Source organism: Coregonus clupeaformis, chromosome 28, assembly GCF_020615455.1.
Source record: "Coregonus clupeaformis isolate EN_2021a chromosome 28, ASM2061545v1, whole genome shotgun sequence".
NCBI lineage: Eukaryota > Metazoa > Chordata > Actinopteri > Salmoniformes > Salmonidae > Coregonus > Coregonus clupeaformis.
Window position 1 is genome coordinate 15,346,302 of NC_059219.1, and position 13,204 is coordinate 15,359,505.

At 43.7% G+C, this 13,204-nt stretch overlaps 1 protein-coding gene and 1 long non-coding RNA gene across 3 annotated transcripts; both read left to right on the top strand.

Annotated features, from left to right (window-relative positions):
* Positions 1-397: 397 nt before the first annotated feature.
* Positions 398-10,701, top strand: LOC123482079 (carcinoembryonic antigen-related cell adhesion molecule 5-like). Its single transcript, XM_045208333.1, has 4 exons — positions 398-938; positions 9,493-9,768; positions 10,196-10,256; positions 10,449-10,701. Exons 1-4 carry the CDS (start codon positions 638-640, stop codon positions 10,699-10,701), a joined length of 891 nt encoding a protein of 296 aa, XP_045064268.1. The 5' UTR covers positions 398-637.
* Positions 10,702-10,715: 14 nt separating this feature from the next.
* Positions 10,716-12,930, top strand: LOC123482091. 2 transcript variants are annotated; one of them, XR_006657535.1, is made up of 4 exons: positions 10,716-11,191; positions 11,792-11,874; positions 12,332-12,364; positions 12,519-12,930. It is a non-coding gene; the product is annotated as an uncharacterized LOC123482091 (long non-coding RNA). The 2 variants fall into 2 exon arrangements; XR_006657534.1 differs by lacking the exon at positions 12,332-12,364.
* The last annotated feature ends 274 nt before the right edge of the window (positions 12,931-13,204 follow it).

The following is a 13,204-nucleotide window of genomic DNA, read 5'->3' on the forward strand; positions in this document are numbered from 1 at the left end:
GGTGTGTGTAAAGATGGGTTGCCAGGACCATTGGTTAGTAGATCGGTGACGTCGAGCGCCGGAGCTGGGGAGTGGGAGTTGACGTGACAGTGGGAGTGGACGTGACAGTTATATTCCATTTGGTGCAACTCGAGTGGTTTCCCCTACCAGCTGTGCTGCGCAGGCTACATGGACAAGCAACACAGCTGGTAGGGGGAAATAGCTTGAGTCGCACAAAGTAGAATATAACGTTACGGATAAAGTTAGAAATTACACAATTTCATGTGTACAACACCCTTCTTTAGCATGCAATTTACATCAAAAATTGAGATTTGTTTCAAAATATTGAACCAATCCTTTAAGGCCATGAAGATGTTTTCCTTGCTTCATATACTGTATCATTAACACATCATGCTTTAAAAAGATGTTCCCATTCTGTGGCATGTCTCAATGGTCTTCATGGGTCATTTTAAAATGTTTTGTCCCTAAGCTGTCATCACTATTGTGCGTGCTGGGTGACTGATTGTGTGGTTGGTGGTGATGGGATACTGAAGCTAGATACACACTATTGATAACATGGACCCATAGTAATAATAAATGGTCCAATGGGTCATTAACATGGTCTAGAAAGTATCTGTTGGTCAACTTCCCCTCTTTAATGGTGGCGTTTTTACATGGACCATTCATTACAGATGGTCCAGAAAACACAAGAATGAAGGTGACCCCTCCAGATGTACTGTATGGCTCAGGGTCAGACCTCACTCTGTCCTGCTCCTCTGAGTCCAGTCCTCCTGCCCAGTTTCAGTGGGCTCTGAATGGAACGCTGCTGTCCAATAAGGGACCAGAACTCAGGCTGGAGAATATCCAGGCCAGTCAGAGCGGTAGCTACAGCTGCTGGGCCCATAATACCAGAACCCTGAGGTACCAGACACCTGAGCCCTCTGACATCACTGTGCTGGGTAAGTGGTAGAGAGGAGAAGGAGACAGTCATGGGTGGAAAGGGAAACTGGTTCTGGGGTGTCATGGTGAAACTGACTGAAATGCTTGAGGTTTGTGCTCAAGTCCTATCCAAGATGTTTGAGTACACCTTTTCCTTTTCCTTCCATTTTGTAAAAGCGTTTGGACGGGACACCTTCTTCTGTATGTAGCAGAGAAGGCCCTTTCAACAGAGATGGTGTGTTTAACACATGAGAAGAGAGCTCTGAGTGGCACATTTGACAAAGCAGATAGCATTGGATTATTAGTTGATACTGTAGTGTATACCGTATATCACAGGAGGCTGCTGAGGGGAGGAAGGCTAATAATAATGATTGGAACGGAGCGAATGGAAGGGCATCAAACACCTGGAAACCATGTGTTTGATGTATTTGATACCATTCCACTTTTTCCGCTCCAGCCATTATCCCAAGCCTGTCCTACCCAATTAAGCTGCCACCAACCTCCTGTGCTGTACATTTTAAATTTTTTACATTTACACCCAAGCCACCCAACATGATTACCTTAATTTTTTTTAAATAACTGTTTGACAATATATTACATAACGGGTTGTTTGGATCCAGGATGCTGATTGGTTGATATACCATTACGTATTAATCTTATAATTCCACTGTCCCCCCGCCCAGGAAGGAAATTGATAAACTTCATCTGCCTTTTGAAAAAAGCATCTACACATTATTTTTTCATGCTACTATTTGGTTTGCAACAGTTGGGGGTTGTACAAATATACCTGCCTGCCTCTACGACCTGTGCAACAATATATCGTTTTACAAATGCTGTATCTCCAGTGGCAGTGGGGTAGCTAGAATGAATGTGAAACGAATAATTCACCATGGAAACTGTAAACAATCAGAATTCCATGAATCCATTAACCAGCACAGGGCGGCCTATGTAGGCCTATTGGATTTTTATTAAATCAATTAGCAGTGCGTGGGTAAAATCACTGGGGTAGCCAAGCCAGAAAAAAATGCCATATTACAACCTATGTGTTGTGATAAGTTCATATGCCTTGACACCGTGATATATCGGCCTAAGGCTGAGACAATAAGAAGACACACTGGCAGAATAAATTCAACCTCACATTTGTTTAATTACAAAACCGGAGAGCAACCTCTGTCCGGTGAAGTCCACAAAGCATATTGCATGTAACAAACAGTTACATGACCTACAGCAGGGTCAAGCAAGTTATTGTTTCCGCCATTTTCGGACTACTAAACAACTATTGATTTAGAACAGAGAGTTACCGCAAGTCCCAAAGAAAACAGGAGCTGTCTCCACTATTCAGCACCAACTTCAACATTTCAACATCATCAAATCACCTATGTTTAGTCTATTACAGTGACAACTAAAATATACCAAAGACAATTTATTCCAATCAACATAAGCTAAATATGATGTGGCTGTCAATGGTTCTATGTGTGTGCATGTGTGCATGCAAGTAGAAAAAACATGTTGACTCACCCTACTTATAGAACAACGCCAATGCCATCCTCCTCTCTTTCATGTTGACGAAACGTTCTATGACACTGTCTGACAGTACACACTTTAATTTTTTGTTGTCCTAGGCTACCTAGCTAAAATGCTTGCTCGCTAGCCTAACTTCCTTTCATGGGCAACTTTAGCTAGTTAACAATAGCCTTCTACATCTACTATAGCTACATATTCCATCCTCTCAGTCCAGGGGCACAATGTATGAATTGGCCAGTACAGAGAATTAAGTAAAACCGACAAGTCCAGATGCAATAATTCAAGTTTTTCTGTTATTATGAGAAATAACAGAGAAATTATGTATTTCTCTCGATGCGATGTGAAAGGAGTGAAGCCAAATCTAAACTGGCTTCCCTTGACACTTTTTTTTGGTGCGCCAGGACCATTCTCAGTTAAGCTCACTCAGATTAGCTCAACGCTGATTGGCTATTATTTTATACTTTTTTATCAAGGGAGGCCAAATGCTTGTTGGCTTCCCTTGCATTAAATGCTACGAATGGCAAACTGGCAAATCGTCAATACAGAACTAAGACTGAATCCTACTACACCGGCTCTGACGCTCGTTGGATGTGGCAGGGCTTGCAATCTACAGTGCCTTCGGAAAGTATTCAGACCCCTTGACTTTTTCCACATTTTTGTTAGCTTACAGCCTTATTCTAAAATTTATAAACATTGTTTTTGTCCCTCAACAATCTACACACAATACCCTATAATGACAAAGCAAAAACTGTTTTTTAGAGATTATAGCAAAAAAACATTTACATAAGTATTCAGACCCTTTACTCAGTACTTTGTTGAAGCATATTTGACAGTGATTACAGCATCGAGTCTTCTTGGGTATGAAACTACAAGCTTGGCACACCTGTATTTGGAGAGCTTCTCCCATTCTTCTCTGCAGATCCTCTCAAGCTCTTTCAGGTTGGAGGGGGAGCGTAGCAGCACAGCTATTTTCAGGTCTCTCCAGAGATGTTAGATCGGGTTCAAGTCTGGGCTCTGACTTGGCCACTCAAAGACTTGTCCCGAAGCCACTCCTGCATTGTCTTGGCTGTGTGCTTAGGGTTGTTGTCCTGTTGCAAGGTGAATCTTCACCCCAGTCTGAGGTCCTGAGCGCTCTGGAGCAGGTTTTCATCAAGGATCTCTCTGCACTTTGCTCTGTTCATCTTTCCCTCCATCCTGACTAGCCTCCCAATCCCTGCCGCTGAAAAACATCCCTACAGCATGAAGCTGCAACCACCATGCTTCACAGTAGGCATGGTGCCAGATTTCCTCCAGATGTGACGCTTGGCATTCAGGCCAAACAGTTCATTCTTAGTTTCATCAGACCGGATAATCTTGTTTCTCATGGTCTGAGAGTCTTTAGGTGCCTTTTGGCAAACTCCAAGCGGGATTTCATCTGCCTTTTACTGAGCAGTGGCTTCCATCTGGCCAATCTACCATAAACACCTGATTGGTAGAGAACTGCAGAGATGGTTGTCCTTCTGGAAGTTTCTTCCATCTCCACAGAATAACTCTAGATCTCTTTCAGAATGACCATCAGGTTCTTGGTTACCTCCCAGACCAAGGCCAGCTTTAGGAAGAGTCTTGGTGGTTCGAAACTTCTTCCATTTAAGAATGATAGAGGACACTGTGTTCTTGGGGACCTTCAATGCTGCAGACATTTCCTGTCACAATCCTGACTCGGAGCTCTACGGACAATTCCTTCGACCTCATGGCTTGGATTTTGCTTTGACATGCACTGTCCACTGTGGGACCTTAAATAGACAGGTGTGTGCCTTTCCAAATCATGTCCAATCAATTTAATTTACCACAGGTGTCCTCCAATCAAGTTGAAGAAACATCTCAAGGATGATCAATGGAAACAGGATGCACACCTGAGCTCAATTTCGAGTCTCATAGCAAAGGTTCTGAGAACGTACGTAAATAAGGTATTTCTGTTTAAGTAGGGCCGAACACGCCCCCATTCACCAACAAACTATCATGGTCCAAATACACCAAGACAGTCGTGAAGAGTGCACAACAACGCCTTTTCCCCCTCAGGAGACTGAAACCATTTGGCATGGGTCCCCAGATCCTCAAAACGTTATACAGCTGCACCATCGAGAGCATCCTGACCAGTTGCATCACCGCCTGGTATGGCAACTGCTCGGTATCCGATCGTAAGGCACTACAGAGGGTAGTGCGTATGGCCCAGTACATCACTGGGGCCAAGCGTCCTGCCATCTAGGACCTGGAAGGCCCAAAAAATTGTCAAAGACTCCAGTCATCCAAGTCATAGACTGTTCTCTCTGCAGCCGCACGGCAAGAGATACCGGAGCACAAGTCTAGGTCCAAAAGGCTCCTTAACAGCTTCTACTCCCAAGCCATTAGACTGCTGAACAATTAATAAAATGGCCACCCGGACTATTTGCATTGACACAATCCCCCCCACCGCCCTTTGTTTTTACACTGCTACCATTTGCTGTTTATTGTCTATGCATAGTCTCTGTACCCCCGCACATTGACTCGGTACGGTACCCCCTGCACAGAATATAACCTCGTTATTGTTATTTTATTGTGTTACTTTTTTAAACTTTAGTTTATTTAGTAAATATTTTCTCCAAGACCTCATGGCTTGGTTTTTGCTCTGACATGCCCTGTCAACTGTGGAACCTTACATAGACAGGTGTGTGCCTTTCCAACATTTACCACAGGTGGACACCAATCAAGTTGTAGAAACATCCCAAGGACGATAAATAGAAACAGGATGCACCTGAGCTCATTTTCGAGTCTCATAGCATAGTGTCTGAAAGCTTATGTAAATAAGGTGTTTCATTTTTTTAATTTTTTTTTATACATTTGCAAACATTTCTTAAAACCTGTTTTTGCTTTGTCATTATGGGGTATTGTGTGTACATTGCTGAGGATTATTATTTTTTTAATCCATTTTAGAATAAGGCTTTAACGTAACAAAATGTGGAAAAAGTTAAGGGTTCTGAATACTTTCCGAAGGCACTGTAGCCTAGAGATCTCTGTTTTAAGCGTCATGCTAATGGCAAGGAAAGTTGGCAGTGTCACGGTTTCGGCCGAGACTGCTCCTCCTCCTGGTTCGGGCAGGCTTCGGCGTTCGCCGTCCCCGGAGTACTAGCTGCCACCGTTGAATGTTTCGTGGTGTGATTGCTTTGGTCTGTCTTGTACACCTGTGTCTGTTTGTGTTCTGATTACGTGTCCTATAAGTTCCCTGTTTGGTATTGGTTAGATTGTGTGTTGTTGTCTGCCTGTATTTTCGGAGCTGCGTTTTGACGCTCTGTTTGTTTGTTTAGTGTTTACGCATGGTTTACGTATTCACTCGCCTCTGTTTGTTTTCGAGGCCGTATATTGTAATTTAGCACTTTTGACTAGTAAAGTCTGTTGGACGAAGCCTCTGTGTCCTGCGCCTGACTCCTCCACCACATCCACATCGGTTCTACTGACAGGCAGGAGCACAGCGCATTGTTAGGATGCTGGATTGCCCTAAAGTAAATTGATGTTTCGCCAAAATTATATAATTACTCCTGTCTAAATAAAATAATTCAAAATACTTCACCAGGGATCATGACTTAGCCACAGAGGATCATTAGCTTCTTAAAAAAAATTGCTTTGGATTGTTTCAAAGCACAAGTGTGTAGGCCTATGACTATTTGGGAAGCCCGCAATTTGGGTAGTGCACATGGCAATAGGCCTATCTGACTGAGTTGTGGCTGTCAGTGAAAAGCATCTAAAATATGTGTGAAGATAATGTGTCTTGAGTATAATTTAAAATGTTGCATCAAGAAGAAGGGGAGGGGTGTGTGGCGAAGATATGGTGCGTCTCTCTCCAGAATGCATGCATATGTAGCAAAGTGCCCATTTGGCAACGTCTTATTTCTGATTATCTTAATTCACCATGTACACCACTAATAAACTGAGCTTCTCAGTCATTTTTTCTTCACCAAGTCAACAAAGTCTGTTTTTTTAACATCCATTGTGTCACACCCTGGCTCTGGGACTCATTATGTTGAGCCAGGGTGTGTTCATTCTATGTGTTCTGTTTCTATGTTTGGTGTTCTAGTTCGTCATTTTCTATGTTTGACTGAGTGACTCCCAATCAGAGGCAACGAGTGTCAGCTGTTTGCTGGTTGTCTCTGATTGGGAGCCATATTTAACTGTCTGTGTTTCACTTTGGGTTTGTGGGTTTTTGTTCCGTGTTCGGTCATTGTCACCGTGGACTTCCACGAGTCGTGTTTTGTTTTGTTTAGAAACTTTAACTAATTAAAGTCATGTTTGTTTCTCACGCTGCGCCTTGGTCTACTCATTACTACGACGATCGTGACAGAAAAACCCACCATACCAAGACCAAGCAGCGTGTCCAGGAGCAGGCAGCCTGGACGTGGGAGCAGATCTTTGACGGGCAGGGGTCCTGGACCTGGGAGGAAATCCTGGCCGGGATGGATCGCCGGCCATGGAGTGAGACGGTGGAGGCGCGCCGTAGAGAGGAGCTACGGCGTGATCAGGGTCGTCGTCGGACGGTCGTGAGGCAACCCCAGAAATTTTTTAGGGGGGGCACACGGCATGGGACGACGGGGTTGACGGAGGAGAAAAGGGGGCGGATCCAGAAGGCCACCAGGCCAGGGGTACACCGCCCTGTACGTCCTGTGCGGATGCCTCACACAGAGTGTGTGAGGGTAGGCATTCAGCCAGGACGGGTGGTGGCCGCTATTCACTCCAGGCCTCCTATCCGTCTCCACAGCCCGGTTCGGCCTGTCCCTGCTCCACGCACCAAGCCTACGGTGTGCGTCGACAGCCCAGCCCGGCCTGTCCCTGCTCCACGCACCAAGCCTACGGTGTGCGTCGCCAGCCCGGTCCGGCCTGTCCCTGCTCCACGCACCAAGCCTACGGTGTGCGTCGACAGCCCAGCCCGGCCTGTCCCTGCTCCACGCACCAAGCCTACGGTGTGCGTCGCCAGCCCGGTCCGGCCTGTCCCTGCTCCACGCACCAAGCCTACGGTGTGCGTCGACAGCCCAGCCCGGCCTGTTCCTGCCACCCGCACCAAGCCTACGGTGTGTGTCGACAGCCCAGCCCGGCCTGTCCCTGCTCCACGCACTAAACCTACGGTGCGCGTCGCCAGCCCGGTCCGGCCTGTTCCTGCCACCCGCACCAATTCTACGGTGCGCGTCGCCAGCCTGACCCGGCCTGTTCCTGCCACCCGCACCAAGCCTACGGTGTGCGTCGACAGCCCAGCCCGGCCTGTCCCTGCTCCACGCACCAAGCCTACGGTGTGCGTCGACAGCCCAGCCCGGCCTGTCCCTGCTCCACGCACTAAACCTACGGTGCGCGTCGCCATCCGGTCCGGCCTGTTCCTGCCACCCGCACCAAGTCTACGGTGCGCGTCGCCAGCCCGACCCGGCCTGTTCCTGCCACTCGCACCAAACCTACGGTGCGCGTCGCCAGCCCGGTCCGGCCTGTTCCTGCCACTCGCACTAAGCCAGGGGTGCGAGAAGTCAGCCTGGTAAGGCCCGTTCCTCCTCCACGCACCAAGAAAGGGGTGCAAGTCGACAGACTGGACCAGGGGCACTATGGGGGGTGTATTGGAGGGTGGTGGTCAAGGCAGGAGCCAGAACCGCCGCCGAGGAGGTATGCCCGCCCAGCCCTCCCCTGTTTTGTTTAGTTGAGGCGCGGTCGCAGTCCGCGCCTTTAGGGGGGGGTACTGTCACACCCTGGCTCTGGGACTCATTATGTTGAGCCAGGGTGTGTTCATATTCTATGTGTTCTGTTTCTATGTTTGGTGTTCTAGTTCGTCATGTTTGACTGAGTGACTCCCAATCAGAGGCAACGAGTGTCAGCTGTTTGCTGGTTGTCTCTGATTGGGAGCCATATTTAACTGTCTGTGTTTCACTTTGGGTTTGTGGGTTTTTGTTCCGTGTTCGGTCATTGTCACCGTGGACTTCACGAGTCGTGTTTTGTTTTGTTTAGAAACTTTAACTAATTAAAGTCATGTTTGTTTCTCACGCTGCGCCTTGGTCTACTCATTACTACGACGATCGTGACACATTGCGAATGATAGTTCCTCAATATTTGAAAGATCTTTCCAACACTCCCGGCTTCGATAATCACCAAGCCTCGGTTTGAAAGAGCAAAATATCATGATCTGATGATCCCATGTATCCAGTGGAAAGGTCATAAAAAGCAGCTGTCTGTCCCGAGCTCAATGGCTCAGGAAACTCTGAGGGCACGGAATAGGCTAGTTGATACAATGTTGCAAGTTCGCTAGTGACAGCTTCTGGCCGGACCCAGTGATGATTTGATACAACATTGCATTTCACTAGCAATAGCTCAAGTCAAGACAGATAGAAAGGGAGGCAGACAGGCGGAGTAGAGAGATTAATGTGATTGAAAGAACCAGAATTTTAATTAAGATATTTTCCACTGTTTTTATTTGTCGGCTTTAGGCCTATGTATTTTACTTAGTTGACGATTGAGGGAAGTTATAGGCCTAATGCTGCATTGGCCTATAAACTATCTCTGAGTTCTATGCTCTCATGCACTGTTGCAACATTTATTTAGCCGCCAATGAATCCCAGTGTATCAATGTGTCCATATGGCAGAGGATGGTGCTCTCGCCATTGTTGAATTTTAACTTTTAGATTTTTATAATTTTACTTTAGATTTTTATGATTAACCAGTTGAAAATGATTTTGAGATACGAAAACGTTATTATTTAAATGAAACTGAAAAAACGTGCCCGCCTATGGAAATCAAAGGCCCGTCCAACTAATTCGTTCTGGCGCCAGCCCTGGTTGGAATTGTAACTGTAGTCTGGACACTGACTGTATTTCTCACATGTAGGCTATTGTAATATTAAGTTCTGCAGAATTAAGTGTTCCTCGCAGTAAGATTAAGATGAAAACATCATGACTGGTTGTGTTTATATATCATATACATTATAATCTAGACTACAATCTGTATTATCAAACCAACCTATCTGATTCATAATATAACCATTATCCTTCACAGAACCAATATCTTCCTTCACAGAACCAATATCTGGTGCTACCATAACAACTTCCCCAAATCCTCCAATCATCGAGGGGAATTCTGTCACCTTAACATGTGATGCTTCTGGCTCCATCATCAGCAGAGAGTGGATGAAGGATGGTCAGCTTCTGTCTGCTGGTGGCAACATGATCATCTCTGAGGATAAGAGAGTGCTGTCCATAAACCCTGTGAAGAGAACAGACAGTGGAGAATACCTGTGTAGAGTCAGCAACCCCATCAGCACCGCTGATGCTAAACACGATCTCATTGTAAACTGTAAGTAGGCCTACTCTGCTATAAACCTGGGGTTACAATTACTGTGTTTTAACTGTTGTTGTTTCTTGCATTAAAATCTGACAGTCACAGTGTAAATGCTGGATATGCAAGATATGACAGAGTAAATCTATGGATATATACAGGGGCGCAACATTCACTGAGGACGGAGGGGAGATGTCCTCCCCATTTTTGTCCCCCAAAGTTTTATTATTGGAATGTGATACAAAACCTGGCAAAGGTGTGCTTTAGGACCATGCGGAAGCCTCTGAGCGGTTAGGTAGACTGTTTGGAGTGTTTATCCCCACTTCTAAAACCAAAGTTGCGCCCCTAAATATAAATAACAGTTTGAGTGTGTAACATCACATTGATTACCAACTAACAAACACATGGCTACCTCTAATTGGAACTGGTGATCTCTGTGTTACAGATGGACCTGATGGTATGGAAATCAAGGGTCCAACTGAAATAGAAGTAGGACAGAAGTTTACATTACATTTACATTACATTTTACATTTTAGTCATTTAGCAGACGCTCTTATCCAGAGCGACTTACAGGAGCAATTAGGGTTAAGTGCCTTGCTCAAGGGCACATTAACGTCATTTAGCAGACGCTCTTAGCCAGAGCGACTCACAAATTGGTGCGTTCACCCTATAGCCAGTGGGATAACCACTTTACAAACATTGACCTGCTCTGCTGACTCCATACCGACTGCTAGTTACACCTGGATGCACAATGGGACAAAGATACCTGGACATTCACTTGAGCTCATTAAAGGGAAGAGTGAATACTTTGACAGTGGGGATTACACCTGTACAGCAACAAATGATGTCACTGTGAACAACACATATGTGGTCCATAAACTGTCAGTAAAAGGTAAAGTTTGCAGAAGCTTTGAAGACAATATGAACATTGGTGTCTTTGTTGTATTGTAATTGTCACCCAGATGCACTGTAATGTGCAGTACTGATTGTTCATTGTGTGTAGCCTTTCTCTCATCTCTGTATGGTTCTATCTCTGGTCTCTGCAGCGGAGGGCTCTCTATCTCAGGGTCTGTCTGCTGGTGCCATCACTAGGATTGTGATTGCAATATTGGTGGTTGTGGGAGGGGCAGTTGGTGTTGCAGTGTTCTTCATCAAGAAAAATGGGTGAGTTAAGAAACTTATCATAGACATGTAAACTTAAAAATATATGTTTTCATTTAATTTCAAAAGTGTCTTTTCTATCACTGCAGGTAGTGGAAAATATAGACTCTATTTTCACATTGATCAAAGTTGGTCACTAAGAGGGCCTTGGTGTATTTCAAAAGCTATTAATAAAAAAACACTGTAGCATTATGTTCTTATTATTTTCTAAATACATTTTTTTTCCCTTTTTTATTTATTGTTGTATATACAACCACGGCTGACCCAATGCATCGAAGAGGTAAGCATTAAAGGTTGTCATATTTAATAATGTCTTTCAAATGTTTGCGTACTCCACATTTACATTTACATTTTAGTCATTTAGCAGAGCGACTTACAGTTTCCACAAATAAATCAAATGGATTCAGACAGCAGACACCATTATATAGGACAATGCTTAAAGCGGCAATCAGCAGTAAAAACAATAACAAAGTGTTTTCCCCGCCCCTGTTTCGTTAAAAAGTTAAGGGATTGGACTGGACAAATGTAACCACTCTCAAAATCATAGACAGAGCTATGGATACAAGGACTGACCATCCATGATATCAACATTATAGTTTTAACCATGTTTTGAGGCTATATAGTGTTTGTTTACACTTGCTTTGTTTACAAACATTGGAGTAAAACATGCTTATATTTTGGGTTCAGATGGGGTACGACAGTTAAACTAAACTCATGAGGCATTTATAAGTAATATTCTTCAAGAATCAATGGGAACACATCATTCATTTATAAGTCCAAAAATAGCATCTGCTGATTGTTCCTTTAATACTGTAACAATGCTTATGCAGATAAGATAGCAGCATTTATACAACCCCCTCTATTTGTGCATCTCCTACAGGCTCTAAACAACCTGTATATGAGAACCCATCACCTGTGTATGAGAACACACAACAAAATCAATCTCCACCTCTACCCCTTACAGTAAGACCTGGTCACCTGGGATGTCTCTGTGCACATTTATATTCTACTACAGTCTTACTGTAATAACCAAGATTACTTTGCTTAACAGGACGTACAGTGTGAAAAAATACTGTATGCAAAGGCATTATGTTAGTGTAATCCAGGAAGTTTTTAACTCAATGGCAGTTGTCAGTTTCTGGCATATTTAGGTTATTCATTAACAAATGATGTGGTCCTCTGTAGCTCAATTGGTAGAGCATGGCGCTTGTAACGCCAGGGTAGTGGGTTCGATCCCCGGGACCACCCATACGTAAAAATGTATGCGCACATGACTGTAAGTCTTTGCTAAATGGCATATTATTATTATATTATTATGATAGCTGTAAAGGTTTTTTTCATGACATCTGTTGGTGTGGCTATTGCCCTCTATCTAATGCCATTTTTTATTTTTGCTTTTATCCCAAATTATGAAATGAAGGATTTCAAGAATACCTGTGATACTAGGATAATTGTAAGTTTGTGTTGACCACAGGGCACCATGTGACTACAATACCGTCAAAACAATTGATTTATTTGATATTTGCAAAGTGGTCTTCATGCTGTGTCACCGCTGATAAATGGAAGTTAATGGTGCTTTCTTTTCTCCCTCACCTTCAATCTAACAGTAAAAGAAGTCAATAGACAACACCTCCAATCAACTACCATTCTCCTGTTCCATCGATCAAGTTAAATCGATCATCAACACATATAAAACCTGCATGATAACACCCAGTGTGGATCTGTAATATAATGTACATAATCAATACATTTATCTTATGTTTGATTGTCTGCTTGATTGTGTACTTTATTAATTGAAAACAATAACCTTGTTTTGAAAGTAGATAACACATTATATACTGTAACTTAGCTAAATGAAGCGTAATGTGGAGGCTGTAATGTTAACAATATAATGTAATAGTCAATACAAGTATTTATAGTACACTGTATTGAGAAGTGTGATGCCAAAAAGGGAAAAGAAGCTTGAGTACTTTATTGCTTTACATGATATATAACCAGAATGATTAATAAATATTGCCATCTCTTTCTCCATCAACTTTGTTGTTCTCTATGTCAAGTGTGACCAGTAATATGATGATATGACCTGATGACATTCAGTTAATTCATTCCTACAACGACGGGTGTTGGTGATCCTACAATTATGTTAGAGAAAGAGTTTAAAGTATGTTTATTACATAGAATATATCATCTCAAAGGAATGTTAATTGTGCATCATTTACTATCGGGAAATACCCCAAGACCAAAGTCCACTATGTTTATCAGTCAAAGCCTGCAAAGCAATAGAGGGCAACAT